The sequence below is a fragment of the Stegostoma tigrinum genome, chromosome 7 (genome assembly GCF_030684315.1).
Source record: "Stegostoma tigrinum isolate sSteTig4 chromosome 7, sSteTig4.hap1, whole genome shotgun sequence".
Taxonomy (NCBI): Eukaryota; Metazoa; Chordata; class Chondrichthyes; order Orectolobiformes; family Stegostomatidae; genus Stegostoma; species Stegostoma tigrinum.
In genome coordinates, this window is record NC_081360.1 from 24667787 (window position 1) to 24694667 (window position 26881).

Sequence of the window (26881 nt, forward strand, 5' to 3'; positions counted from 1 at the left end):
AGCCTCTAAAAAGGAGGTGGGCCCTTATTTCACGTACATCTGTTTGTTCATGCCAAGCTCTCCACATTCCTCAGTGGCAGAAGACTCAGGGAGAACTCACTCCTCTTGCTCAATGTCCCCAGGATATCTGTGAATGACTCCCTGCCTTACATTTCCCCCTATAACACAAAAGGAAAAGGCAGTAATACTTGGAAATGAATGTATTGCTTGTGCTAAAGTATACATGATGTACTAGACTAGGCCTACTCCATTAGAACAGGAACATAGAGCAGTAACAAGCCATTTAGCCTACGTTGTTGTGACAAAAATGAAAAACATTGCTTTATCTTTTGCTGCTTGTGGATAAAGAAATCAGTCTGTAATATGAGATAAGAAGGTGTAGAGCTGGATGAACACAGCAGGCCAAACAGCATCAGAAGAGTAGGAAAGCAGACATTTCGGGCCTATATCCTTCTTCAGAAAAAGGATCTTTCTGAAGAAGGGTCATGGCCCGAAGCGTCAGCCGTCCTGCTCCTCTGATGTTGCTTGACCTGCTGTGTTCATCCAGCTTTACACCTTGTTATCTCAGATTTTCCAGCATCTGCAGTTCTACTATCTCTGTACAGTCTGTAATATCTCTGGTTATGGGTTTTTCACATATACTCTGTCCCTGTAGCTGCCTTCTCATTATAACTAAGTCTCTTTAATTCCTTTTCTACTATCACACTTCTTTATTGACACCTTGTACTGTGAGACAGAATGTGCCTCATGGGTTCTTTAAACCTGAACAAAATTAATACCAGAAGGCATGTGCACATTAATATGAAGCATATTTATGACCTTAGACTACCTAAATAAATAAACAAGTGAGTCTCACACTGCCTATTTATCCACTGGGGACCCAGCTCTACCTTTCTTAATGCACGCACAAAACTTCTAATTCAGGGACTGCAGCTATCACAAGATGTTTATGAAAATTCCTCACCCACCCTCCAGACCCATCTCTTTCCTCTATTACACTTCAGACTGAGACAGAGAGAAGAGGAAGACACAGGCAGAGAATTGTGCTGCATGCGCCTCAGTGTCAGTGCAGCGTACAATTTCAGTGAGCTCATCCAAAGTTTGATTAGATTAGATTAGCTTCCCTACAGTGTGGAAACAGGCCCTTCGGCCCAACAAGTCCACACTGCCCCTTGATGCATCCCACCCAGACCCATCCCCCTATAACCCACACACCCCTGAACACTACGGGCAATTTAGCATGACCAATCCACCTAGCATTCACATCTTTGGACTGTGGGAGGAAACCGGAGCACCCGGAGGAAACCCACGCAGACACGGGGAGAATGTGCAAACTCCACACAGACAGTTGCCCGAGAGTGGAATTGACCCCTGGTCCCTGGCGTTGTGAGGCTGCAGTGCTAACCACTGAACCACCGTGCCACCCACTTTATGACCATCAGTGGTCTCATGACATCCTAATGAACAGGAAACTGATCTAGAGCTGGAAATTGTGGCAACTCAGTGCAGGTTTTGATGATAATGCATGAAGGAAGTCATTCCACTCAATTTTATTGACTTGCGCATTGTGATAGCTCCCGCATTCATGAGAAATCTCACAGATAACTAACAGACCAGAAAATCGAGATTCTCTTTTTGTTTTACTGAACTGAAAGAGCTTCTGTGACACAAAGTTAGACAACAATGTTCATTTATTCTTTGTATTTACATTGACTTGTTGTATGAATCAGTTTGCTACATTTAGTTTACATACCAGACATTGTTGAGCAGTGACAATATCTTGAGCAGCAATGTAATAAGCTATATTTTGAAATGCTAATAATTAAGTAGCAAGCTACTTCTCAGTAAATGATTTAGAATTAACCAGTAAAAGCTGAATGGAATTTTCTTCCTGTTTGTCAGTTTCCTTTGCCTTTATGTCACTGTCCATTCTTCTTAATAGGTCTGAAATTTAGGAAGCAAAGTTAATTGAGTAACAAGTTTTCAAAAGCTTCATGTGGATATTACGCTCCCAGTTGTCGAAAAGACTTTTGGTGAAACATTTTCAGTCAGTGTATGAGCTGAAAAATCTCTTCTCAATCAAGGAAAAGTGACTGTCTTGGATACATTTGGAACTGACAATGGAAGGCATCTGTGTTTCACATAGGGTAGTTATGATCACATATGGAGTTAGTTGTTTAATTCTAGAAGCAACATTTACTCTTTCTGCAGTAAAAACATGGAACACCTTAATTTTGTTCCAACACAACTGAGTGAGGAAAGAAATTAAAAAGAGATTATTTAAGTTTTAAGGATTTCTTAAATTCTCCAATATTACTTGGTGACACTTCAAAACACTTGGCAAACCCAATATTTTCAGGGATGGGAGGAGAGTACTTGCAGAGTTAAAATTGGTTTGGACGTGGTGGGCTGAATGGTCTCCTGTGTTGTCAACATCTGTGATTACATAAAACCTGGGAACGTTACGGGAGCAGAGATCCTGCCAAATTAAATGGCGGGAACTCATTACCATCTTTATAAAAATTCAGTGCCCTGCGAGGCATCCAATCAGGCTCCAGGTTTGACCAGTTGACCATGGGAGTAGGGAAACATCCCAACAGTCAAGAGTTAGAAGGCGAGAGGGACTGATATCCAGGGAGAAAAGGGTGACCGAGAGGGATCCACGGGTTTGGGCATTATTAGCGGTGGAGGGGAGGTGTGGGTGTTGTATGATAGTGGAATGATGATTGATCCACTGAGTGGAGCGCTCCTGCTCCCCTGCTCCACAGTACCAGTACTATTAGCTGCTGGGTCCAATCGTGTCAAAAACCCTGAGGAGCTTGAAGGACTCCTAATTCTTGGATATGGAATCTCACTGAAATGTTCCAGTGACATATCTGCTCTTCAGAGGCACTAACCTCCTGCCATTTAAAATGGAAACAGCCATCAGATTCGGGGTTTGGATCTGTATGAGGATCAGATGACAGATTGTTATAGCCTATATCCTGTGGCAGAGAATTGCACTTCAATGACAGGTTAGAGACAAGTGCACATTTTTACTAAACATAAATCTACCATGTTTGATCAGGCCAACATCGAGGAATAATTTCAATAACAGACTGACTGAGGACATATGAAAAGAATTTCGGGCATCCACTGCATCTTGGGACGTTACAAAATACGTGACAGTGCTTTGAACTGTGCAACATAAGAAATGCAGCAACCAATCAGGGCATAGCAAGCTCAAACTGACAATAATGTAACAATGCCCAAATTCCCTATGATTTTTCTAATATCTTGATTGACAAATAAATATTGGTCAGAATATTAGAACTAACTCCCCTACTACTATTTTGCATTCTGAATCAAGTTGACTATGCCTTCCAAACCTATGACTAATACCGCTCCAGGAAGACAACGTCAGCAGGATCATGCAAACACCACCAGCTGCAAGTTCCTCCCTGAGCGACTCTCCATCCTGACTTGGAAATATATCACCATGTTTTCGTTGTCGCTGGATCAAAATCCTTGAATTCCCTCCTTAATGGCATTGTGGGTCTATCTATAGCACATGGACTGCAACGGTTCAAGAAGGCAGCTCACCAACAACTTCTCAAGGGCAACTAGGGCCAGGCAGTGACGGCAACATCACGAGTGAATAAACCAAATGATAACACTCAATAAAAAGTTAGGGGTGCTGAGTGGGAATATGAATTATGATATTGCTCACGTAATGGAACTTACAAGGGAGCAAGCTATCCTAGATCTAGTCCTGTGTCATTGAGACAGGAATAATTACTGATCTTACAGTTAGGGATCCTCTCAGAAGGAGCGATCACAATATGGTTGAATTTAAAATACAGATAGAGCGTGAGAAGGTTAAACCCAGTACCTATGTCCTGTGCTTAAACATAGGAGACGATGAAGCAATGAGGGACGAGTTAGCTAAGGTAGAATGGGAGCAAAACCTTTATGGTGGATCAATTGAGGAACAGTGAAGGACTTTCAAAACAGTTTTTCACAGTGCTCAGCAGAAGTATATTCTAGTGATAAGGAAGAACTGTAGGAAAAGAGATAGCCAGCCATGATGTCCAAGGAAATAAAAGAAAGTATCAGATTAAAAAAATACTAGTGGACTGCGAAATCTTTTAAGGCCAACAGAAAGCCACAAAAAAAGATATAAAAAGAAGTGAGACAGATTATGAGAGTAAACTAGCTCAAGATATAAAAACAGGCAGCAAAAGTTTCTGTAAATATGTAAATCGCAAAAGAGTGGCGAAGGTAAACATTGGTCCTTTAGAGGAGGAGAAGGCCAATTCAATAACTGGGAATGAGGAAATATCTGAGGCATTAAACAGTTATTTTGTGTCAGTCTTCACAGTGGAAGACACAAATAACATGCCGAAAACTAATGGCAAGAAGATTATAGCAGGTGAGGACTAGAAACAATCATTATCACTAAGGAGGCAGTGCTGGGCAAGCTAATGGGGCTAACGGTAGACAAGTCTCCTGGCCCTGATGAAATGCATCCCAGGGTACTAGAAGAGGTGATGGGGGAAATAGCAAATGCACCAGTAATTATTTAACAAAATATACCAGACTCTGGGGTGGTTCCCACAATTGGAAAACAGCCAAAGTGGTGCCACTGTTTAAAAAAGGCAGTAGACAAAAAGCAGGTGACTATAGGCCATTATCTCTGACTATAGGCCAGTTAGCTTAACTTCAGTAGTAGGAAAAATGCTTGAACCTATCATTAAGGAAGAAATAGCAAGACATCTGGATATAAATTGTCCCATTGGGAACACCCAGCATGGGTTCATGAAGGGTAGGCCATGTTTAACTAATTTGGTGGAATTCTTTGAGGACATTACTTGCAAGGTGGACAGTGGGGAACCTGTGGATGTGGTGTATCTGGATTTCCAGAAGGCATTTGACAAGGTGCCACACCTAAGGCCGCTACATAAGACAAAGTTGCTCGGTATTACAGGTAATGTATTGGCATGGATACTGGATTGGTTGAATAGTAGAAAACAAAGAGCAGGAATAAATGGGTCTTTTTCTGGTTGGCGGTCAGTGGCTACTGGTATACCTCAGGGATCAGCATTGGAACCTCAATTGTTTACAATTTACATAGATGATTTGAATTTGGAGATTAAGTGTGGTGTGTCAAAATTTGCAGATGACACTAAGGTGAGTGGTAGAGCAAAGTGTGCAGAAGACACTGAAAGTCTGCAGAGGGATATAGATAGTCGAAGTAAGTGGCAAAGGTCTGGCAGATGGAGTGCAATGTTAATAAGTGTGAGGTCATCCATTTCAGTAGGAATAACAGAAAAATGGGCTATGTTTTAAATGGTAAAAAATTGCAGCACGCTGCTGTGCAGAGGGACTTGGGTGTCCTTGTGCATGAATTGTGAAACGTCGGATTCCAGGTGCAGCAGGTAATTAAAAAGGCAAATGGAATTTTGTCTGCCACTGCGAGAGGGATGGAGTTTAAAAACAGGGAGGCTCTGCTGCAGCTGTATAGGATCCTGGTGAGGCCACGTCTGGAGTACTGTGTGCAGTTTTGGTCTCCTTACTTGAGAAGAGATATACTAGCACTGGAGGGGTGCAGAGGAGATTCACTCAGTTGATTCCAGAGTTGAGATGGTTGGATTATGAGGTGAGGCTGAGTAGGCTGGAATTATACTCATTAGAGCTCAGAAGAATAAGGGGAGATCTTATAGAAACATATAAGATTATGAAGGGAATAGATAAAGTGGAGGCAGGGATATTGTTTCCGCGAGCAGGTGAAACTAGGACGAGAGGGCATAGCCTCAAAATAAAGGGAAGCAGATGTAGGACTAAGGTCAGGAAGAACTTCTTCACCCAAAGGGTTGTGAATCTGTGGAATTCCCTGCCCCGTGAAGTGGTTGAAGCTACCTCACTGAATGATTTTGAGGCAAGGCTGGATAAATTTTTGAACAGTGAAGGAATTCAGGATTATGGTGAGTGGGCGGGTAAGTGGAGCTGAGTCTCAAAGATCAGCCATGATCTTATTAAATGGCAGGGCTGGCTCGAGGGGCCAGTTGGCGTACTCCTGCTCCTAGTTCTAATGTTCTTATCGAGACAATAAGCATGAGTAAGTCCATTTGCCTGTTGTGATTTTATGTCATTCTGTGACACAAAAAATGAGAAGAATGGACAAATTATTTGTCAAAAAAGTCACAAATAATTTGTGGTAACACTTACTCTGGCTGTGTTTTATCATGCCTTCAGCCTTTTGAGTTGTTGTTGTATATTCTTAGAGAATGAGAGCCATTTATTCCCCTCTGGGAATTGTTCCTTCCTCTTCTCCAGTTGGACTTTCTTCCTCTTGATTTGTGTTTCCCCCATTTTGAATGATGCTTTCCTCTAGCCCAGCTACTTTTTTTGCCTCTTGATCCATAGTTCTTCTGGCTATATCTGTATTTTCCCTAAATAAAAATGCATCACATTTTAGGCCAAGGAAAGCATAATTGTTTTGATATATGCATTTCTTATTCCCCCCAAGTCAGGCCTTACTTAGGATGAAATATATGAGTCGTTCAGTTTTAGACTTCTGCCTCCTGTCCTCCATGGATAGGATTAAGTCTTTCCTGGATAGCAGTGCGCCAACTTAGTTCAGTCATATAGCTCCCTTTTGTTGAGCTGTAGAATTGTGGGTCCAAACCCCACATGAAGAGCTGAACATATTATTTAACCTCACATTTCAAATTACGTCTGAGACTCATGTCTGTTTATGCGTTAAGTTATGTGTCAACTGTAACAAACAGATTTTAACGCTGGCATCCATTTTAGGACTAAAAAGTATAGAACAGGGTACTTCCTAAATGGTGGAAAACTGAAAACAGTGAGGGCCGAAGAAACATTTGGTCCGACAACACAGATCACTAAAATGTCATGAACAGGCGCAGAAAGTAATCAAATAAAGGTAAGTGGAATTCTGGCCTTTATATCATGAGGATTAAAGACAAGTATGTGGAAATCAGAGTTAAACTATAAAAAGGCCTGATTAGCCCATGCCTCCTGTCTTGTGTTCAATTCTGGGCACAACACCTTGGGAAGGATATGTTGGTTTCTGAGGGTGAGCTGTGTGGGTTTTATCAGAATGACATCTGAACTCCACTGGAAAAATTACAAGGAGAGATGATGTAAACTGGGGTTTCCTAGAGTTTCAAACGGTACGGTGCGATACGATTGAGAATTCCAAGATATGAAAGGGGGACAGATAGAGACAAAAGATTTCAAAGAACAAAGAAAATTAGAGCACAGGAACAGGCCCTTTGGCCTTCCAAGCCTGCGCTGATTGAGATCCTCTGTCTAACCTGTCATCTATTTTCTAAGGGTCTGTATCCATTTGCTCCCCGCCCATCCATGTACCTTTCCAGATATATCTTAAAAGACGCTAACATGTCTGCGTCTACCACCTCCGCTGGCAACGCTTTCCAGGCACCCACCACCCTCTGCGTAAAGAGCTTTCTACGCATATCTCCCTTAAACTTTCCTCCTCTCACTTTGAGCTCATGACCCAGAGTAATTGAGTCCCCCACTCTGGGAAAAAGTTTCTTGCTATCCACCCTGTCTATAGCCCTCATGATTTTGTAGACCTCAATCAGGTCCCCCCTCAATCTCCATCTTTCTAATGAAAATAATCCTAATCTACTCAACTCCTAATCTACTCAACATTTCCACTGGCTCGGATCAAGGGCATGATTTAAATACCAGAGCCGAGTCTTTCAAGAGTGGAATTAAGAAATATTTTCATTGTCTGAGGCCTTACATGAAAGAAATTCACGTTGAATTTTAATGTGATGTTGTGTATTCTAAAACAGGGTTGTTCGTGAATATCGGAGGAATGGTTAGTAAATTGGCAGATGACACAAAATTGGTGGATAGTGGACAGTGAAGAAGGTTATCTGAGTACAACAGCACATTAATCAGATGGACCAATGGGTTGATGAGTACCAGATGGAGTTTTATTTGGAGAGGTGTGAGGTGTTGTATTTTCGTAAGGTAAATCAGGGCAGGACTTATACGCTTAATGATAGGGCCCTTGGGCAAGTTGCCAAACAAATTGAGGCCAGGGATGCAGATTGATAGTTCCCTGGAAGTAGAGTCACAGGTAGACAGAACAGAGAAGAAGGCATTTGGTATGCTTGCCTTTATTGGTCAGTGTGTTTAATATAGGAGTTGGGAGGTCATGTTGCATCTGTACAGGGCATTGCTTAGGTCACTTTTGAATACTTCGTGCAATTCTGGTCTCCATGCTGTAGAAAGCATGTTGTCAAACTTGAAAGCATGCAGAAAACATTTATAAGGGCGTTGCTGGGTTGGCGGGTTTGAGCTAGAGGGAGATGCTGAAAAGTTATTTACCCTGGTGCCTTCCAGGCTGAGGAATGACCTTTTATCGGTCTATAAATTCATGACATCCATGAGTAGAATGAACAGCCAAAGTATTTTTTCCAGTGTAGGGGAGTACAAAACTAGAAGACATGCTTTAAGGTAAGAGAGGAATCATTTCAAAGGCACCAAAGGGGAAAACTTCTCACAGAGAGAGTGGTGTGTGTATGGAATGAGCTGCCAGAGGAAGTGATAGAGGGCTGGTACAGTTACAACATTTAAAAGGCATCTGGTTGGGTATACAAATAGTTAGTGTTTAGAGAGATAACAAAATGTGAGGCTGGATGAACACATCAGGCCCAGCAGCATCTCAGGAGCACAAAGCTGATGCTTCGGGCCTAGACCCTTCATGTATTTGTGCTCCTGAGATGCTGCTTGGCCTGCTGTGTTCATCCAGCCTCACATTTCATTATCTTGGATTCTCCAGCATCTGCAGTTCCCATTGTCAGTGTTTAGAGGGATATGGCTGAAATACTGGCAAGTCAGATTAGGTTAATTTAGTATATCTGGTCAGCATGAACAAGGTGGACCAAAGGGACTGTTTCCATGCTGTACATCTCTACAACTCTGATTCGAAATCCAAACAAGGGAAAGTATGAGGAATGTATGAGGAGGCAAGTTTGTTACAGACGATTGGGAAAAATACATAATAAGATTTCGTGACTGACAGGCAAAGGATAGCATTTAAACAAATACCACATGGTCTACCACACATAAACGCCCCTTTAAGGCATAAACAATAACATGAGAATGTGAGCTAATTATAGCTAACAAAAGAATTTACAGATTGCAAACATCAAAGGAAATGACTCACTATGATAGTGCACTTTAGAACCCTGTAAAGGCTGACAAGGAAACTGAGAAAGGAAAGTAAAGAAGAATACAATCTAGTAAGAAGCATAAATGTGAACTGTAACATCTTATTTAGGTAAATGATGAGAAAAGGACTAACTAGGAGAAACATGGCCAATTACAAGTGGAAATAACAGAACTTCCAACAGCAACTGGGAAGTGATGGAGAAGGAAAGGATAACTACCGGGCAATTTGAGAAAACCAGGGAGCGAGTCCAGGTTTCCCCTGAGCCTGTTGTGGTTGAAGATCAATGCTCCTTTTTGGAAACTGGTGACAGCGATGGTTTCTCAGTAGAGTCTAATTAAGGCCAAACCCATGGCATCATGGGTGAGTCAGCTGGGGAGGAGGAAGAAGAATAGAGGAGCACTAGTTATAGGAGATTCCACAGCCAGGGGACCGGACAGGCGTTTCTGGACAGACAATGAATGTGAATCCAGGATGATGTGCTGTTTCACAGGTTCCAGGGTCAACCACGTCATGGAGCAGTTGCAGAAAATATACCTGGTGAAGGGAGATCAGCCAGTACTGTTGGTCCACATTAGTACCAACGACATAGACAGGAACAGAGATGCGGTCCTAAAAGCCTAATTAAAGGGGTTAAGAAGAAAACTAAAAAGCAGGACCTCAAAAGTAATGACATCAGGATTATTCTCAAAGATACACACTAGTGAGCTTGAGAAAAAAGAGGGCCGATTGTTAAATAGGTGGCTGAAGAACTGGTATAGGTGGAATAGCATCAGATTTCTGAGGAATTGGGACCGCTTCTGCAGCTGATGGGGTCTATACAAGTTGGACAAGTTACACATTAATGGGACTGTGATTGATGTTTTTGTACAGAGATTGGCTCATGCTGTTGGAGTGGGTTTAAACTAATGTTTCAGGAAGGCAAGAACCTGAAAGGTAACCTAAATTGGAAGGAGTTAAGTTGGAAATCAAAAAGATGCTCAGGAGAATGGAAGACAAAAGCTTAACATCAAGTGTGAATGTCAAAAAGAAAAAGTAAAGAGCACTCTACCTGAACGCATGCAGCATCTGCAAGAATGTAGATGCTCAAGAGGCAGAAATAGATTCAGAAAAATATGGTCGAAACACCTAATAGAAACAGAGCTGCATTGTGGCCCGGAGCGGGAACTGGATATTCAATATTTAGGAAGGACAGACAGCAACATTGGGAATGTGCACTGATAGTAACAGATGGGGATAGTAGATTAGTAAGGGAGGATCTTGGTTCTGAAGAGCAATGTATGGAATTTGTTTGGGTAGAGTTAACAAACAGCAAGGGAAAGGAAACATTGATTAGAGTTATTTACAAGCCACCAAATTGCAGCGTGGGACATGATGTTAATCAGGAGACTTTTTTTTTTGTTTTGTCTTTATTCATTCTCGGGATGAGAGTGTCACAGGCTAAGCAACATTTATTACCTGTCACTAATTGCCACAGAGGGAAGCTAAGAGTCAACCATGTTGCTGAGGGTCTGGAGTCACTTGTTGGCCAAACCAGGTCAGGATGGCAGTTTCTTTCCTGAAAGGAAATTTGTGAACCAGATGTGCTTTTCTGACCATTGGCAATGGATTATGGTCATCATTAGGCTCTTAATTCTGAATCTATATTGAATTCAAATTCCACACCTGTCATGTTGGGACTTAAACTTGCATCCCCAGAATGTTAAATGGGTCTTTATAGTAACAGTCCAATGATAATACCACAAGGTCATACTCTTCCCTCTAATAGGGCATGTGAAATGCTGGTAGCAAAGGCAACACAGTTTTTTCATGGGTCATTTCAATCTGCATATACACTGAGTAAACCAAGTGAGGACGAAAGCTGTGGAAGCAGAGGTTCTGGGCTATCTTCGTGAAGGTCTTCTAAAGAGCTATGTTGAGGAGCCATTTTCGCAATCCAAGTCAATCAATTTCTGCCTCATGCCTTCAAAATTTCTCAATCAGATTTGACACCCTCGTTTCAGTATGAAACGCCAATCATTAATCCTTAGCCGTGAATTTTGTAATATTCCCCTGTATTGTGTAAATGAAAGGGGCAAATATTTTTTATTCATTCACATGACGAGGGTGTCACTGGCATAGGGCAATTAAGAGTTAATCACATGGGGGTGGTTGTGGAGTCACATGTAGGCCAAACCAGGTAAGGATGACAGTTTCCTTCCATAAAGTGTGCCAGATTAGTTTTTCCAATAGTTGAAAATGGATTCACAGTTATCATTAAACTTTTAATTCCAGGTATTTATTGAATTCAAATTTCACCATCTGCTGTGGTGGGATTCAAACCCAAGTCCCTTGGGCCTCTGGATGACCAGCACAGTGATAATATCACTAGGCCATTGCCTCCCCTTGCATAATAGCATCTAGGATTGAAAGACTGCAATATAATATAATATTGCATTACCTTTGAAAGTGAAGTATTTCATACTGAAACGAGGGTGTCAAATTTGATTGAGAAATTTTGAAGGCATGAGGCAGAAATTGATTGACTTGGATTGCGAAAATGCATTAAAAGGCATGATTGCACAAGGAATATTAAATGATTTACAGCAATGATATATTCCGTCAAGGTACAAAATCTCAAGCAGGTCAGTCAACCATAGGTAACAAAGGAAGTTCAGGATTGCAATTTTCTTTAAAGACTTCTAAAGTTACAACAAATGGCAGCATTTCTGAGGATTAGGAGATTGATAGAAATTTATAGAGGAGAATCTAGAAACTGATAAATAAAGGGAGGATAGAATATGAATGCAATCTCGTAAACAAAAAATGAAAACAGGTTGTAAAAGCTTCAATCGGTACATAAGAAGTACATATTTGGCTAAACACACGTGGGTCCAGTAAAGACAGAGTCAGGAGAGTTTATGATGGGGAATAGGGAAATGGCAGAGAATCTAAATTATCACCTTGTGTCTGTTTCCACTGAGAAAGATGCAAGGAATCTCACAGAAATAGCGATCCAAGTGGCTAGAAAGAATGAGGAGTTGAAGGGAACTTGCATTGGTAAGAATATTGTACTGGAGAAATTAAAGGGGTTGAAAGCTGATAAACCCCCAGGACCCGATGATCTTCACCCAAGAATATAGAAGAAGATAGCTATTGAGACTGTCGATCCTTTGGTGATTATCTTCCAAAATGCTAAGAGATTCTAGAATGTTTCCTATAGATTGGAAGGTAGCAAGTGTCCCCCCACGATTTAGGAAAAAAACGAGAGAGTAAATGAACTATAGAACTATTTGCTTTGCATCGGTAGTAGGGAAAATGCAAGACATTGTTATAAAAGATATGATAAATAGACACCTGGGTGTTAATGATCTGATTGGGCATAGTCATCAAGGATTTGTGATAAGATATTATATTTGTTGCACTTGAATTTTCTGCAGACATTATTAACAAGACTGGTAAAGGAGAGTCAATAGATGTAGTAAATGTTGATTATTGGAAGATTTTTGATGAATTCGTCCATAGAAGTCTGGCTTGAAAGCACATGGGATGAGAAAATTCATGGCTAAGGATTAATGATCGACGAACAGACAGAAAATAATGTCGGAATAATTGGACCATTCTTGTGCTGGCAAGCAATAACTAGTGGAGTACCATAAGGATCAGTACTCGGCCTCAACCACTCACTATATATAACGAACATTTGGAGGTGGGGACAAAATGTAATATTTCTACATTTGCAGAAGATACAAAGCTGAATGGGAATGTGTGTTGCGAGGTTAATGTAAAGTGCTTCAGAAGTTTTTGGACAGGCTAAGTGATTAGGCATGACCACGGCAGAAGGAATATAATGTGGAAAAATGTGAGGTTATCTACTGTAGTGGGAGAAGACATATGCAGAATAATTCTTAAGTGGTGAGAGGTTAGACTGTGTATGTGGTCAATAGGACCTTGTTGATAAGTTTTGAAGGCTGATATGCTGGTACAGCAAGCTATTGTAGGGCTAATGGAATTTATTGCAAGAAGACATAAGTGCAGGAGGAGTGAAGGCTTGCTTCAGACCACACCTGAAGTACTGTGCGTGCTTTTTTTTCTCACTATCTCAGAAAGTCTATCGGTGCCGTAGTGGGAGTGCAAGAACAATTGACTGGAATTGTTCCTGAGATGGTGGAACTGTCTTACAAGGAGAGATTGGGGAAGTAGCCCTGTATTTTCTTGAGTTTTGAAGAATGAGAAGTGGTCTCATTGAAACGTATAAAATACTGAAAAGAATAGAAGTAGGCAAGATGTTTCCTCTGGTTGGGGAGTCTAAAACCAATTAAAAGCAAATTAAAAATCACAGGAATGTTATGTAGTCCTGGGAAGAGGAGAAATTACTTCAGTCAGAAGCAAATGACCTTTGCAATTCTCTACCACAAAGGGCTATGGATGCTTATTCTTTGAGACTGTTGAAGATAGAGTCTGATAGATTTCTAAATTCCAAAGGTGTAAAGGGGACGTCATGAGTAAAAGTCAGATTTTGATCAGCCATGATTGTTAAATGGCAGGGCAGGCTGAACAAGGTGAGTGGCCAACTCCTGTTTCTAAGTTTTTAAATAAATAATTATTTTTGTCTGTTTTCATAGAAGAAAACAGAAAATATTATGCAATCAAAGGACTTGTGAAACTGAAGAATGAAAATAAAAATAGTATTATTAAAGACGTATTACTTGAAATGTTGATTGGATTGAAAGATGACAACTTGATTGGTTAGCATCCCGGACAACAATAGTCAGAAAAATAATGGACACATTTGTGGCTATCTTTCAAAATTCAAGATTCTGGGAAGACTCCTGCAGACTGCAAAGGAACAAATCCCTTTTTCCAGACCTTGTTCTATGGCCAATCACCCAAGGCATGGCTCAATCTTACTCATCAGAGGCGAGAAGGACTTAGATAGCTCCACGTATAATTTCCTTAAGGTATGCTTCCTGAATGAATTCGCTCAGAATTTCCTGGAATAATGTGACCAACACATTAAGTTGAAGTTCATGCTGCATTTTGATCTGTCAAGTTATGTTTAAATTCTCTGAGAATCTCATGAGCACATCTCAGGAAGTGAAAACCGGTGTCATGGGAAAATTTGAATGAGAAACAGGAATAGACGGTATGGAACCTTCAGCCCACTCTGCCGTTCTGGACTCCCCGGTCACCAAAACCATAGTTAATCTTCTGCCTCAACTTCGCTTTCCTACTCATTCCAAAATCTCTTGATTCTTTGAGAGACCAAAAATGTGTTTGTCTCAGTCTGAAATAATATTCAATGATGGGGGATTCACAGTCTTGTGAAGTAGAGAATTCCAAAGATCTACAAAATTCTGAGTGAACAAGTTTCTCCCATCTCAAGTCCTAATGGTTTGACGCTTTATTCCATAACTAGGTTCCCATGTTTCAGATTCCCCAGCCAAGAGAATCAGTATCTATCCCATTAAACCCCATCAGACCCTTGTATGTTTCAATGAGATCACCTTCTATTCCTCTAAAGTCCAAAGAGTATCGACACTACTTTCTCAGACCCGCCCCCCTCCCACATTATTCGACAATCCTCTTTTCCCAGAAACCAATCCAGCGATTCTTAGCTGCATCGCCCCCAATGCAGGTATGTCCTTCTTTAGATATGAAGACCAAACCTGTGCACAGTTTCCCAGGTGTTATCTCACCAAACTCTTGTGCAGTTGCAGCAGAATTTCCTTATTCTTGTACACATCCCCTTGGAATAAAGGTGAAGCAAGTAGAAATCAGCTTGGACACATGGACCTCAACAAAATATTGAACTTACACTGCAATCTTTAAGTCTATTTTGAGCATGGAGATTATAATTTGACCATTTAAGATATTTTATGCCCATTAGACACTGGGAGGTTGAAGAAAATGTAGTCAAAGAGGGAAGTAGGTGTGTAGCAGGGCTGGTGTGAGCATATGGGATGGCAGGACAGACATATGAAGAGAGATCGGATCAGTTAGTATTCACTGGATTTTACAAGAATGAGGGGGGAGGCAATGTAATAGTGGCAATATTTCTGAACTGTTAGTCCAAAGACCCAAATAATGTACGAGGGCCACAGATTCTAATCCTGCCACAGCAGATGGTAGAATTTGAATTCAATAGAAATGTGGAATTAAGAATCTAATGATGACTGTGCAACTATTTGCAATTGTTGGAAAAAGACCCATCTGGTTCACTCGTGTCCTTTATGGAGGCAAAAGACAGGAAACTATAGGTTGGTTAGCCAACTATCAGTCATGGTTAAGAGTGGATTATTAAGAATAAGATTGCGGAGTATGGGGAAATGCATGGTAAAATGGGGTGGAGTCAGTAGGGGGAAGTCATGCCTTGTGAAATCTGTTGCAATTCTTTGAGGACATAATGGGCAAGTTAGACAAAAGAGAACTAGTAAATGCGATCTATTTGATTTCCAAAAGGCCTTTGACAAAATCCTGCACAGGAGGCTGCTAAATAAGATAAGAGCCCATGTTGTGTAGAGTTGGAGAAACACTGCAGGTGTTTCTCTGATGCTGCCTGACCTGCTGTGTTCCTCCAACTCTACATGGTATCAACTCTGACTGCAGCATCTGCAGTTCTTGCTATTTCCTAAAAGCCTATATTGTTAGGGACAAGGTACTGGCATGGATAGAGGATTCGTTGATTGGCAGAAGGCAGAGATTAAGGATAAAGGGGTTTCAGGATGGCAGATGGTAACTAGTGGAGTTCCACAGGGGACATGCCTATTCACATTATACATTAATGATCAGGACAAAGGAACTGAGAGCATTGATGCTAAATTTGCAGATAACACAAAGACAGGTAGAGGGACAAATAGTATCGAGGAAGCGGGGAGTCTGCAGAAGGATTTAGATAAACTAGGCAAGTGGATAAAGAAGTTGCAGATGGAATACAATGTGGCAAAATGTGAGGTTATACATTTTAGTAGGAAGAATAGAGGTGTAGGCTGTTCTCTAAATGGTGGAAGGTTTTGGAAATGTGAAGCACAAAGGGACTTTGGAGTTCTAGTTCAAGATTCTCTTAAGGCTAACATGTAGGTTTAGTTCACAGTTAGGAAGGCAAATGCAATGTTGGCATTCATTTCAAGAGGTTTTAGGGGTGCCCATGACTGAGCAGCATAAAATGACCAACAACTGCCCTGACTAACTCTGCAGAACATAGCTGACCGTATTTAGAAAGCTTGGGAAAAATATTTGCTTAGATATAATCTCCGCAAAGAACAATACAGATCTGTGCAATCAAGAGCTTGAATTGAGATAGAATATTCAGCTCCAAAACAATGGATAATTAGTTATTTTTCCTGAATTAGTTATAATATTCAGCGTAGGTTATAGTTAAAGATTCTTCAGATAAACACCAAGATAGGTTCTGGAGTAGTAGTAGATCCACATATATACAAAAATCACTAAAATATTAGAGGAAAAGATTCAAATAAAACTTTAAGAGAAAGTCAGTCTCAAATAGAAAAACTAGTCCCTTTGTTAGTAACGTGAGAAAATGCACTAATGGTACAGAGACAAGCAGCCATTGGAATGTAGAATTAATGAGCCAGTTATTGGAGTCACAAGAATAAAGTTAGGGGTGTCTAGTAAAAACAGTAAGAAATAAATTGTCCACAACTCATTTGCTAAAGAATCCTAGCAGTAGTTGTAAACATTAAACTTTACACATATAAATAACTTTATATTAATACTAATATTATGAATTTTGTGGCAGCCAGTTAGAACTAACTTCTTTTGTATCTCCTGTAATTAGGGCAGTGGGACATATAAAATGAATAACAGAATTCAAGCAGTCTTTAGAGAAAAGCAAGTCTGGGACATGCCCAAAGCAGTATAACCATGAACTCTGGAATGTGAATCAATAGGATGCATTGTAAGATCCCAAGGCCTGATGATTACAATATCTGGTAAACATCATGAGATCATGGAGAACCTAGGGCTGTCCACAGAGGTGTCCATCATTGATCAAGCGTTTCACAGGAGTAAATGAGTAGATTAAGGAAGAAGGAACAATCACAATGTTGCATGTAAATGTTGTAACATGAAATGTATAAAGATGCTGCATCCCACTGGGAAAATCAGAGCATCATTGACTTCTCTGCCAATCTGATCTAAAGATTATGGGGCTAATTGAGCCCTTTTGTCAAGGCCATATCCTGGCTGGTCTCTGGCCTCTCCCTGTAAGACACTGGTGCTTGCTTAAATAAACTACCACGTGCCTGTACTCTGCTGCCTCTAGAATTTTGTACTGGTCAAGGTGCTCCTATAAGAGGGATCAAAAACAAGAGCAGAGATATACTGCTGAAGCTGTATAAAGCTCTGAACAAACCTCATTTGGAATATTGTGAGCAGTTTTAGGCCCTTATCTGATGTGCTGGCGTTGGAGGGGGTCCAGAGAGGTTTACGAGAATAATCCCAGGGATGAGAATGCCTTGTCATATGAGGAATGATTGAGTCTGTACTCAATGGATTTTAGAAGGATAAAGAGAGTTCTCATTGAAACTTGCAGAATACTAAGAGGCCTGGACAAAGTGGACATAGAGATGTTTCCACGAATAGGAGAGATGAGGACCCCGGGGCATATGCTCAGAACGAAAGGACATCCCTTTAGAACTGAGATGAGGAGGAATTTCTTCAGTCAGAGGGCGGTGAATCCATGGAACTCATTGCTGCCAAGGGCTGGTAAGGCCAAGTCATTGACTGTATTTAAGACAATGATGGATATGTTCTTGATTAGTAAGCGGAGCAAGGATTAGGGGAGGAGACAGAAGAATAGGGTTGAGAAATATATCAGCCACAGTCAAATGACAGAGCAGACTTGATGGGCTGAAAGGCTATCTAGGTTTCATGGTTTATGGTTTTACAGTTATGGTCTAAGGCAAGGGGTAGGCCATTAAGATCTGGGGTGAAGATACATTTCTTCGACCTGAGACTGGAAAGCTTATGGAATTCTCTGCTGCAGAAAGTGGTCGAGGCAGAAACACTGAATTTTTCAAGGAGGAGTTAGTTATAATTCTTAAGGCTAAAGGGATCAAAGAGTTTAGCGAGAAGGCAGGGACAAGGTATGGAGTTGGAAGATCGGGCATGATCACATTGAAGGTGGATCAGGCTACAAGGATGAATGGCATATTTCTGTTCCTATTTTCTACACTGCTTTGTTTCAACATTCATTCCTTGAAAACAGGTAACAGTGTAGCTTTCTTCAGTGATACCATAGAACGTAGAAAATAGAGCAATACAGCGCAGAACTGGACCTTCAGCCCTCGATGTTGCACCGACCTGTGAACTAATCTAGCCCCTCCCTCTACACTATCCCATCATTATCCATATGCTTATTCAAGGACTTTTTAAATGCTCCTAATGTGGCTGAGTTAACTACATTGGCAGGCAGGGTGCTCCATGCCCTTACCACTCTCTGAGTAAAGAACCTGCCTCTGACATCTGTCTTAAATCTATCACCCCTCAATTTGTAGCTATTGCCCCCTTGTACAAGCTGAAGTCATCATCAATGAAGAACACCGCAGAAGTCACCACAGATATTGGCATGGGATTCTGCCTGCTCTCAAGCAAACAATGTAAGTATCTGTGACATTGCATGAAAAAATTTCTTCCACAAAATGCTTTTTCCATTTTTAACACAGATCTCTCTACAGCCATGAAGAAATATATGACCAGAGAGAAAACATACAGCAACTCTCAGTGCGAAGACACTGATAACTTCAGTTGATCAATCTGTTGTGCTGAGAGTTTTACAATAAACGATTCTCACTGCATTGGGTTTCAGAACATCTCAGACAATGAGTATGAAAATCAAAAACACAAAGTTATTACCCCCCAGGTTTCCTCTGATGAGTGACTGCTTTTCAACGATGGTATTGTTGATGTTACTGTTGAATATCGGATTTCCGATGATGTTGCAGTTAACAATGATGTTGGAGTTGAAGTTGTCGATGATGTTGGTTTGGGTCGCACTTTTGGTGGTTCACTGCATTCTACTGTAACACTCTGGATCTCGCCAGCTTCAAACATGACTAGGCTGGTGCAAGTAGCAGTTTTCTATAGATATAGAGAGGGGGTCTAGAATTCAGTCATTGTGCTCCAAAACAGAACAAGTCTTGCTGTCACGCCACTTCCAAAACTAATCAGCTTTTCCCTTGCAATTATCATTGTCAACAAATTAAATATGAATGCACCTCGTCTTCTGGCAGAGCATGTAGGAAGTTGTCAACCCCAACATCACCACCAACATTGTCTCATCCCTAGCACCATCGTTTTTTAATCATCGTAGGTCAGCTGTTGTGTGGTCCATGCCTGCTCTAGCTGCTAGAGGATGAAGGGGAGGACTCCTGTACTCCACATGAGTAAACAGGACTGGCTGGTCACAATCAAGTAACACTTGTAAAGGCATTAGGTGAATGCAGGGGGATGTCAGGTAGAAGGATTGCATGCATCAACATCAGATAGGCAATGGGAGTTGAGAAAAGTGAGGGGCAACTGACTGATGTAGGTAAAGTCCTGAATGGTCTTGACCAGGTGGACATGGAAAGGATGTTTCTTTTTGTGATGGAGCTGAGAGTGAGGTGGCACTGTTTAACAATTGGGGAGCACCCTTTGAGAGCAGAAATTAAGAGTTTTTGTTTTGTTTCTCTTGGAGAGCTGCGCAAGTTTGGAATTCTCTGCCTCAGAAGGAGTGGAGGCAGTATCATTGGGTACTCTAAGGCGGAGACAGATAGATTCTTGTTTGGCAACAGAAGCAAAGGTTATCAGTGGTATGGGGGTGAAGAATTCAAAACACAGACACCTTATTGAATGGTGGAACAGGCTTGAGGGCCGACTCCAGCTCCTAACCCGTGTTTGTAAGTAACAGAATGCGTACGAGCCACCTCATGTGGTGGATGCTGTACCAATGGCATGGCAGAGTGATTGGTAATCACTTATGAACAGAGAACTTGGAACATGGAACATAAAACAGTACCGCACAGTACAGGCCCTTCAGCCCACAATGTTGTGCCGACCTATTATCCTACTCTAAGATCAAATTAATTTACATACCCTACATTTTATTTACTGGGGAGGCCTCAGGGTCTATCACAGACATGTGTTCCTATAAACTGCCCATGCACCCATTGAGAGGGCACTCAACCAATATGACTGCAGGAGAAACATACAAACAACAGGAAGGAACGTACACAGACTGGAGTGAACATTCCCAAACCTATTACAGTAGAAGCAAGATGCTAGCAGGGTAAGACGCTCCAGTCGGAGCTCCTCTGCTAGCCAGTTCCTTTTCTTTTCTTTTCTTCTTTCTTTCTCCCTCTTCCCTTTGCAGTTTCCACTCCACGCCCCCCCCCCCACCCCTTAACTATTTTTAACTTCAACTGTTTAGCTCTAACCTGAAGAAAGGAGTTGCCTCTGGTGACCGAATAGGAGCTGAGCACGCAGGCCGTTTCCTGCAGTGACAGCGGAGCGGGGACCGGGGCGATGTTGGTGGATCGAAAGTAGGTTGGAGCAAGTCTCGGAGGGGCCGAGTCCCCAGAGCATCATGGGACCCTAGTCCCAGAGCGACAGGTGGCCGAGAGCACCCTTTGGCAGGGAGTGGAGGTGGGGGGTATGACTTCGATGGGCTCCGACGTGCCAGTGCTGCTTTCGGAGGTGGAGGCTGAGTCAGCCTGTCAGTGTCTGAGGCCTGGAGCAGAGCTCTCGTTTTCCAAGTGGAGTAGGCCCCCATCAGTGGCATGGCGCCTACTCTTGTAGCCAGGAGCAGGACACTCAGCAGCATAGCATGGGCTGGAAAGGCCGGGCCAGGACTCTGGCGGTGGTATAGCACCGAAGGCGGAAAATTGGACTCTCTTTACGTTATCTTCCTTCATTTAATTCTGTTGATGGCACTTATTAACAGAATAAGCGAGCAATGGTACACACTTTTCACTGCATTTTAGTTTGAATGTAAGCGACAATAAAGGATATTCAATATTCAAAGGCGACACAGTTTAACTTTCCTTAGTCGCATCCCACCCAACATCCCTCTCCAAGTTGCTGTGACTCTTTATCAATGCGTGCTACAGCCCCGAATCTTAATTCAGTGATACAGAAAATACTTGCAAATGTTTCAAGCAGTCAATTTCATTCAAAAGCAAAAGCTAACAGAAAACCGACCCCTTGGAATAGAAACGGCCTGCTTGCCTTTCGAGCCCCAACAATTCTGCAGTCAATGAATGGTCACTGAACCCAACTCTCACCTACCAGAACCGGATGTCAATCAATTTTCTTCAGGTCATGGGGTGGCCATGGGTACCCTCGTGGGCCCCAGTTATGCCTGTCTCTTTTGTGGGGTACACAGAACATTCCATACTCTATCTGTATTCCAGCCCCCACCCACAACTCTTTATTCAGTATGTCAATGATATCATCAGTGCTGCTTCCCTCTCCCATCTGGAACTGGAAAAGCTTATTGATTTCGCATCCAGTTCACATTCCGTCCTCACTTTTCATCTGGTCTATCTCGGATTCCTTCCTTCCCTTCCTCGACATTTCTGTTTCAGTTTCTGAGGACAGACTAGCGATCAATATCCACTATAAACCCACAGACTCCCACAGTTACCTTGACTATACATCCTCACACCCTGCTTCCTGTAAAGACTCCATTCCATTCTCTCAATTCCTCCGTCTCCATCGCATCTGTTCTGATGAAGCCAGCTTTGACAAGGTAGCCTCCAGAATGTCCACCTCTGCCTCAGCTGAGGATTCCCCAGCTCCATTGTTGACTGGGCCCTCAACCAGAACCGACCCATCTCCCGCACTTCGGCCCTCAATCCTTCTCTTCCTTCCGACATCAGCAATGGGTTCCCATTGTCCTTACCTACCATCCCACCAGCATCCACATCCAGAAGATCATCAGGTGCCATTTCTACCACCTCCAGACACATAATGACCTCCCGCCCCTTTTCCGCATTCTGCAAGGACCATTCACTCCAGGACACCCTGGCCCACTCTTCCTTCACTCCCAACACTCGTGTCTTTCACTGACCCCTCCCCCAACAGCCTGGCAGGACCTTCTCCTACAACTTCAGAAGACGTAATGCCTGCTTTACCTGCACTTCCCAGAATCTAGCCTACTGCATTTCCTGCTCACAACATGGTCTCCTCTACTTTGGGGAAACAGTGACCACTTCACAGAACACTCACATTCTGTCCATAAAAAAAAGTCTGATCTTCTAGTTTCCAGCTACTTTAACACAGTACCCTGTTCCTTGGTCAACATTTCTGTCTCAGATTTACTGCAGTGGTCTAGCACAGCTCAGCACAAGCTGGAAGAACATGCCTTAATTTTCACTTGGGGATCCTGCAGCCTTCTGGACTCAATATTAAGTTCAATAACTTTAGGGCTTGAGCTCTCTGTTATCACAAAGTCTGCCATTACACACAACCTATTGTTAGTCACTAATAGTCTCCATTAACAGCTATTCACCCTCCTAGCGAGATTACTATCTACTCCTTGGTCTGTCCAACTATTCTCCTCTCTGTTCGGACTTTATCTCCACCGATTGTTTGCTCCTAACCCCCTCACACCCAGCTCATCTTCTGCACATAAAGCAACATTTTCCTGGCGACCATCGGTTCTGAGGAAGGGTCACTCGACCTGAAACATTAACTCTGATTTCTCTCCACAGATGCTGTGAGACCTGCTCAGCTTTTCCAGCAATTCTTGTTTCCGTTTCTGATTTGCAACAGCCACAGTCCTTTGGTTTTTATTTTGCCAATCAAGTCCAAGAGGATTTGCAGCACCCACTGTTGCTGCACTCTATCAAGCTGCAGTTGATGTCTCTCCAGCTCAATGTCATCATCCTCCTCTTCAGAAGACTGCTCAAGCTCTCCCAGCCTCCATCATTTTCTATAATTGCCTGCTGCAGTTGCTCAGTGCAAAGCAAGCAAGGAATATCAGAGAATCAGGAAATCCCTACAGTGTGGGAGATGACTTTGCAGGCCATTGAGTCCACAACGATTCTCCGAAGGGCATCCCACCTAAACCCACTCCCTACCCTATCCCTGTGACCCTGCATTCCCATGGCTAATCCTTCTAAACTGTACATCCATGTACACAATTGGCAATTTAGCATGACAAACACACCTAACCAGCACATCATTGGACTGTGGGAGGAAACTGGAGGACCAGGAGGAATCCCACAGAAACAAGGGGAGAGTACACAAATTCCATAGACAGTCGCCCAAGGCTAGGATCGAACCCAGGTCCCTGGTGTTGTGAGGTAACAGCCCTAAAGACTGGACCACCATGCTGCCCTCTCAATATGTGGCATATTGGGTGTGGTGGTGTGGTATATGGGGAGGGACTGGCACTTTCACCCTTTCCTCCTGAACCCCACCCCTATAATTTAGTTGTGGCCACCATTATGAGATCTACTTCCAGTACTGAGGGCACAATAAGGGTGATTGTCCTCCCTTAGCAACCAATGTCCTCCCATGCTCTGCTGTCTGTCCCCCTTAGAAGTTGGATTTTCCTCCTTTACCAACCTCAACACTCTACAATTTCGAGATGCTGCACCCAAATCTCAATATGGAGTTTTCCCACTTCCCCAGGACAGCAGTGTCCCTGGTAACAAGGCTCCTACCCGCACCTTGACTTTCATCCCACTGACCCCCAGGACTGACAAGGGCCCACACCCCTGACCAAGCTCGACGGCTGGAAACTGGGGAACTGTATATTAATGAAACAAGGTTTGAAGGTAAAAATGGTGATAATGAGTGATGATCCAGTAGAAATCTCACCAATAAACACTTGGTTGGAAAATGGGACTTTTTGATCTTGGCATCAAGAATATCCCCAGTGGACATCTCATTTGAATTTCCTGATGATTCTGGTCCCGTCATTCAGTGGCTGGAAAGATTTTACTTCCTTGTCTACTGATGCAGATAGGTGCTTGTGATATGCACATTGACCTTATCACGTGAAAGGTAAATGCATTTGCAAAAGTTAATATAGTTGCCTTAATGATGTAGTCATAGACAAATCTGTGGCTAGTCAATGATTTTTATCAGAAACTGTACTAAAAGCGCCTGTCCACTGTTTTATGACAGCAATGAAGGAAGTGAGGAATTTTATTACTTACAATGTCTGGGGGACTTTCCAGCTGACATCCCACTGAGTCACTTCTGGCATTTTCATGGCACACAGCTTTCTGGACATCAAATGTTAATTTTACCTGGAGCAGGAGTTCTCCAATAGGGACAATCTAACAAAGAAAGTGTTAGATCTGTGTCATCCACAGACGACATATCAATGAGAATTTCACAAACGTTGCATTTAGGAAAAGGAAGAATTATTGCAGCAATCAATACCCTGCATGCTGCTCTGGAAAGATCTGAGAGTCTAGCCCTTGTTTTATCTGTCTTTGTGTTGCTGTCTCTCTCTGCCTCTGCTCTTTAAGCCCATGACTCTAAATTTTGCTTCTCCTTCTGTTCTCTATTTTCTCGAAATAACTAATTTTACCATGCGATTATGGCCCACAGTAAAATTCTTGCAAATTAAACAAACAAATAAAATTCAGACCCTTAATAGTCATTTCTAAATCAGAGATGAATCAGAGAAACTGGCATTGTGATACTCACAGAATCAACTGTAATCTTGGTTACATTAAAGAGGTCATTCGTTGTAAAATCTCCACTCCATTTTTTAACTGAGGCATGCAATGCCTCGGAAACTACAGGAATGTCACAGTTGTCACACATTTGTTCCAAATCTAACGGCAAAGCAGTTTGTGATGAATGAGTTTGCAATCCATGTTAACACGAATCAACACTAAGTAGCCAACTATTTAAATAAAATTGGAACATAATTAGTTTAGACGGCACTCCAATACTTACCAGAACAGTGGAGAATCTGGACAATGGCAAGGATGAGGAGAAAAATCTTCATTCTATCTGTTCTGGTTGAACGCTACCCCTTCTATTAACTTTTGTGTTGTACTCAATGTTTATATACTTCAGATTGTGGAAATAATAAATAAATTACTGAACAGTGATGTAACCTAACCACAGAACCATACCAGCTTGTCTTTCTTTGTTGCTGCCAAGGGATGTTACAGAGCATAAGATCACATGTTATCAATACTTTCATAGAATCCCTACAGAGTGGAAACAGGCCCTTCAGCTGAACAAGTCCACACCAACCCTCACAGCATCCCACCCAGACCCGTCCCTATAACCCATCTAACCTACACATTACTATGGGCAATCTAGCACAGCCAATCCACCCAGCCTGTACAACTTTGTGACTGTGGGAGGAAACCAGATTAAACCCACGCAGACACAGGGAGAACGCGCAAACTCCATACAGAGAGTCACCTGAGGGTGGAATCGAGCCCAGGGTCCTTGTGCTGGGAGGCAGCAGTGCTAACCGCTCTGGCACTCACACCCACTCTACTCGTGCCATTGCACATATCTCCCACCCATGTCCAACACGTAATAAACTCAGGAGAGGGGCCACTTTTACCAATGGATAACACTTTTAGTGCATTGGCAGCTCCGTGGTCTCTTTCTTGTTGGTTCTAACGATAGTTATATTGTTTATAATTCCGCCTACCCATGGGCATTCTGCATCCACTTCTCCTGCAGAGAAAAGTGGCAGAATTCAGATTCCTTTGATTTCAGAGGCCATCCCGTCAGTGAGGCTGCTGTAACACTCGGTGCCTGAGTACTGCAAATTGGCTTTGATCCACCTCACAGTAAGCCGGCATCTGTCTGCTGTGCCAACCAATTGTTGCCTGACAGTGCTGCAGCCACTTTCCTCTGGATGTTTGCTCTGAGCACCCACCCAGCCTCCCCAAGGGAGACTATTATTTCTCATTCACTCTGACGGAGTCACTAAAACCATGCTCTGCAGATGGTCTCGGGGCCTTCCTCCATCCAGAGTCACCTGCTCTAACAGAGGAAGTCTCTTCCTTTTGTCCTGAGGATAGAGGATCCTGGCATTGACAGCTGCGGTCTACAGGAGGTCATGCAGGGAATCATCACTGAGCTGTTAGGCCCTCTGGGTGTCACTCTCTTCTGTCATTACAGGCCAGTTGTTACGATCTTAAGACTTTTTTGGGGCGGGGGAAATATTTGATCCGGTTGTGATTTATGATCTTTCTCACATGGGTAGCCCAAGGTGGCTTTCTTCACAGTGGGAGCAGATGTCAGGTTAAGTTTAAGTCCATTTACAGAGGTGCCCGAAACATTCAAATCCCTTGTTGGATTTCACCTGATTACTCTGTCTTTCTCTTTTCTGCCACAAATCTTAGAGATGTTTCAAAGTTGAAGCCGTAGTGTCGAATGGTGCTGCCATTTTCATATATTGATGACCCCCCTTAACTGGTCAACAGGCTCTATCTCCAGGTCTTGGGCTATCTGCACTGTCTCTGATCCTCCTGCTGACATTCCCCATTCATTGGCACTTAATGGTGACTGTTTGTTCAGCCAAAGCCTCAATGACTACAAGACATGAGGTCATTTCAAACTTCTGCTTCAACTGCTCCAAACGCACCGGGTAATAATCATATGTGACAAGCTAAGTTAAATTACTAGTGCTAACTTTCAGAATCTGTTCTAATAAATGCTGCACCAACATTTCAGAGGCAAAATAGATGA

General features: G+C 42.4%; 1 protein-coding gene across 2 annotated transcripts; it reads right to left on the bottom strand.

The window, feature by feature from the left end:
* Positions 1 to 1838: 1838 nt before the first annotated feature.
* LOC125454429 (uncharacterized) lies at positions 1839 to 25189 on the bottom strand. 2 transcript variants are annotated; one of them, XM_048535166.1, is made up of 6 exons: positions 25118 to 25189; positions 24863 to 24993; positions 24364 to 24486; positions 19070 to 19294; positions 6208 to 6431; positions 1839 to 1944 (listed from the first exon to the last, which is right to left on the bottom strand). In XM_048535166.1, the coding sequence occupies exons 1-5, from the start codon at positions 25167 to 25169 to the stop codon at positions 6231 to 6233; spliced, it is 732 nt and encodes a 243-aa protein (XP_048391123.1). In that variant the 5' UTR covers positions 25170 to 25189; the 3' UTR covers positions 1839 to 1944; positions 6208 to 6230. The 2 variants fall into 2 exon arrangements, with proteins under 2 accessions (XP_048391123.1, XP_048391124.1); XM_048535167.1 differs by lacking the exon at positions 6208 to 6431 and having other exon boundaries at positions 1897 to 1944.
* Between the last annotated feature and the right edge of the window lie 1692 nt (positions 25190 to 26881).

What these genes read in the sequence shown, in the direction of transcription:
- LOC125454429 (XM_048535166.1), bottom strand. Translation starts at nt 25,169, where the DNA reads ATGAAGATTTTTCTCCTCATCCTTGCCATTGTCCAGATTCTCCACTGT. An exon ending in CCAGATTCTCCACTGTTCTG is followed by an intron (nt 24,994 to 25,117) that starts GTAAGTATTGGA and finishes CTTTGCCGTTAG; the next exon opens with ATTTGGAACAAATGTGTGAC. An exon ending in CCAAGATTACAGTTGATTCT is followed by an intron (nt 24,487 to 24,862) that starts GTGAGTATCACA and finishes TTTCTTTGTTAG; the next exon opens with ATTGTCCCTATTGGAGAACT.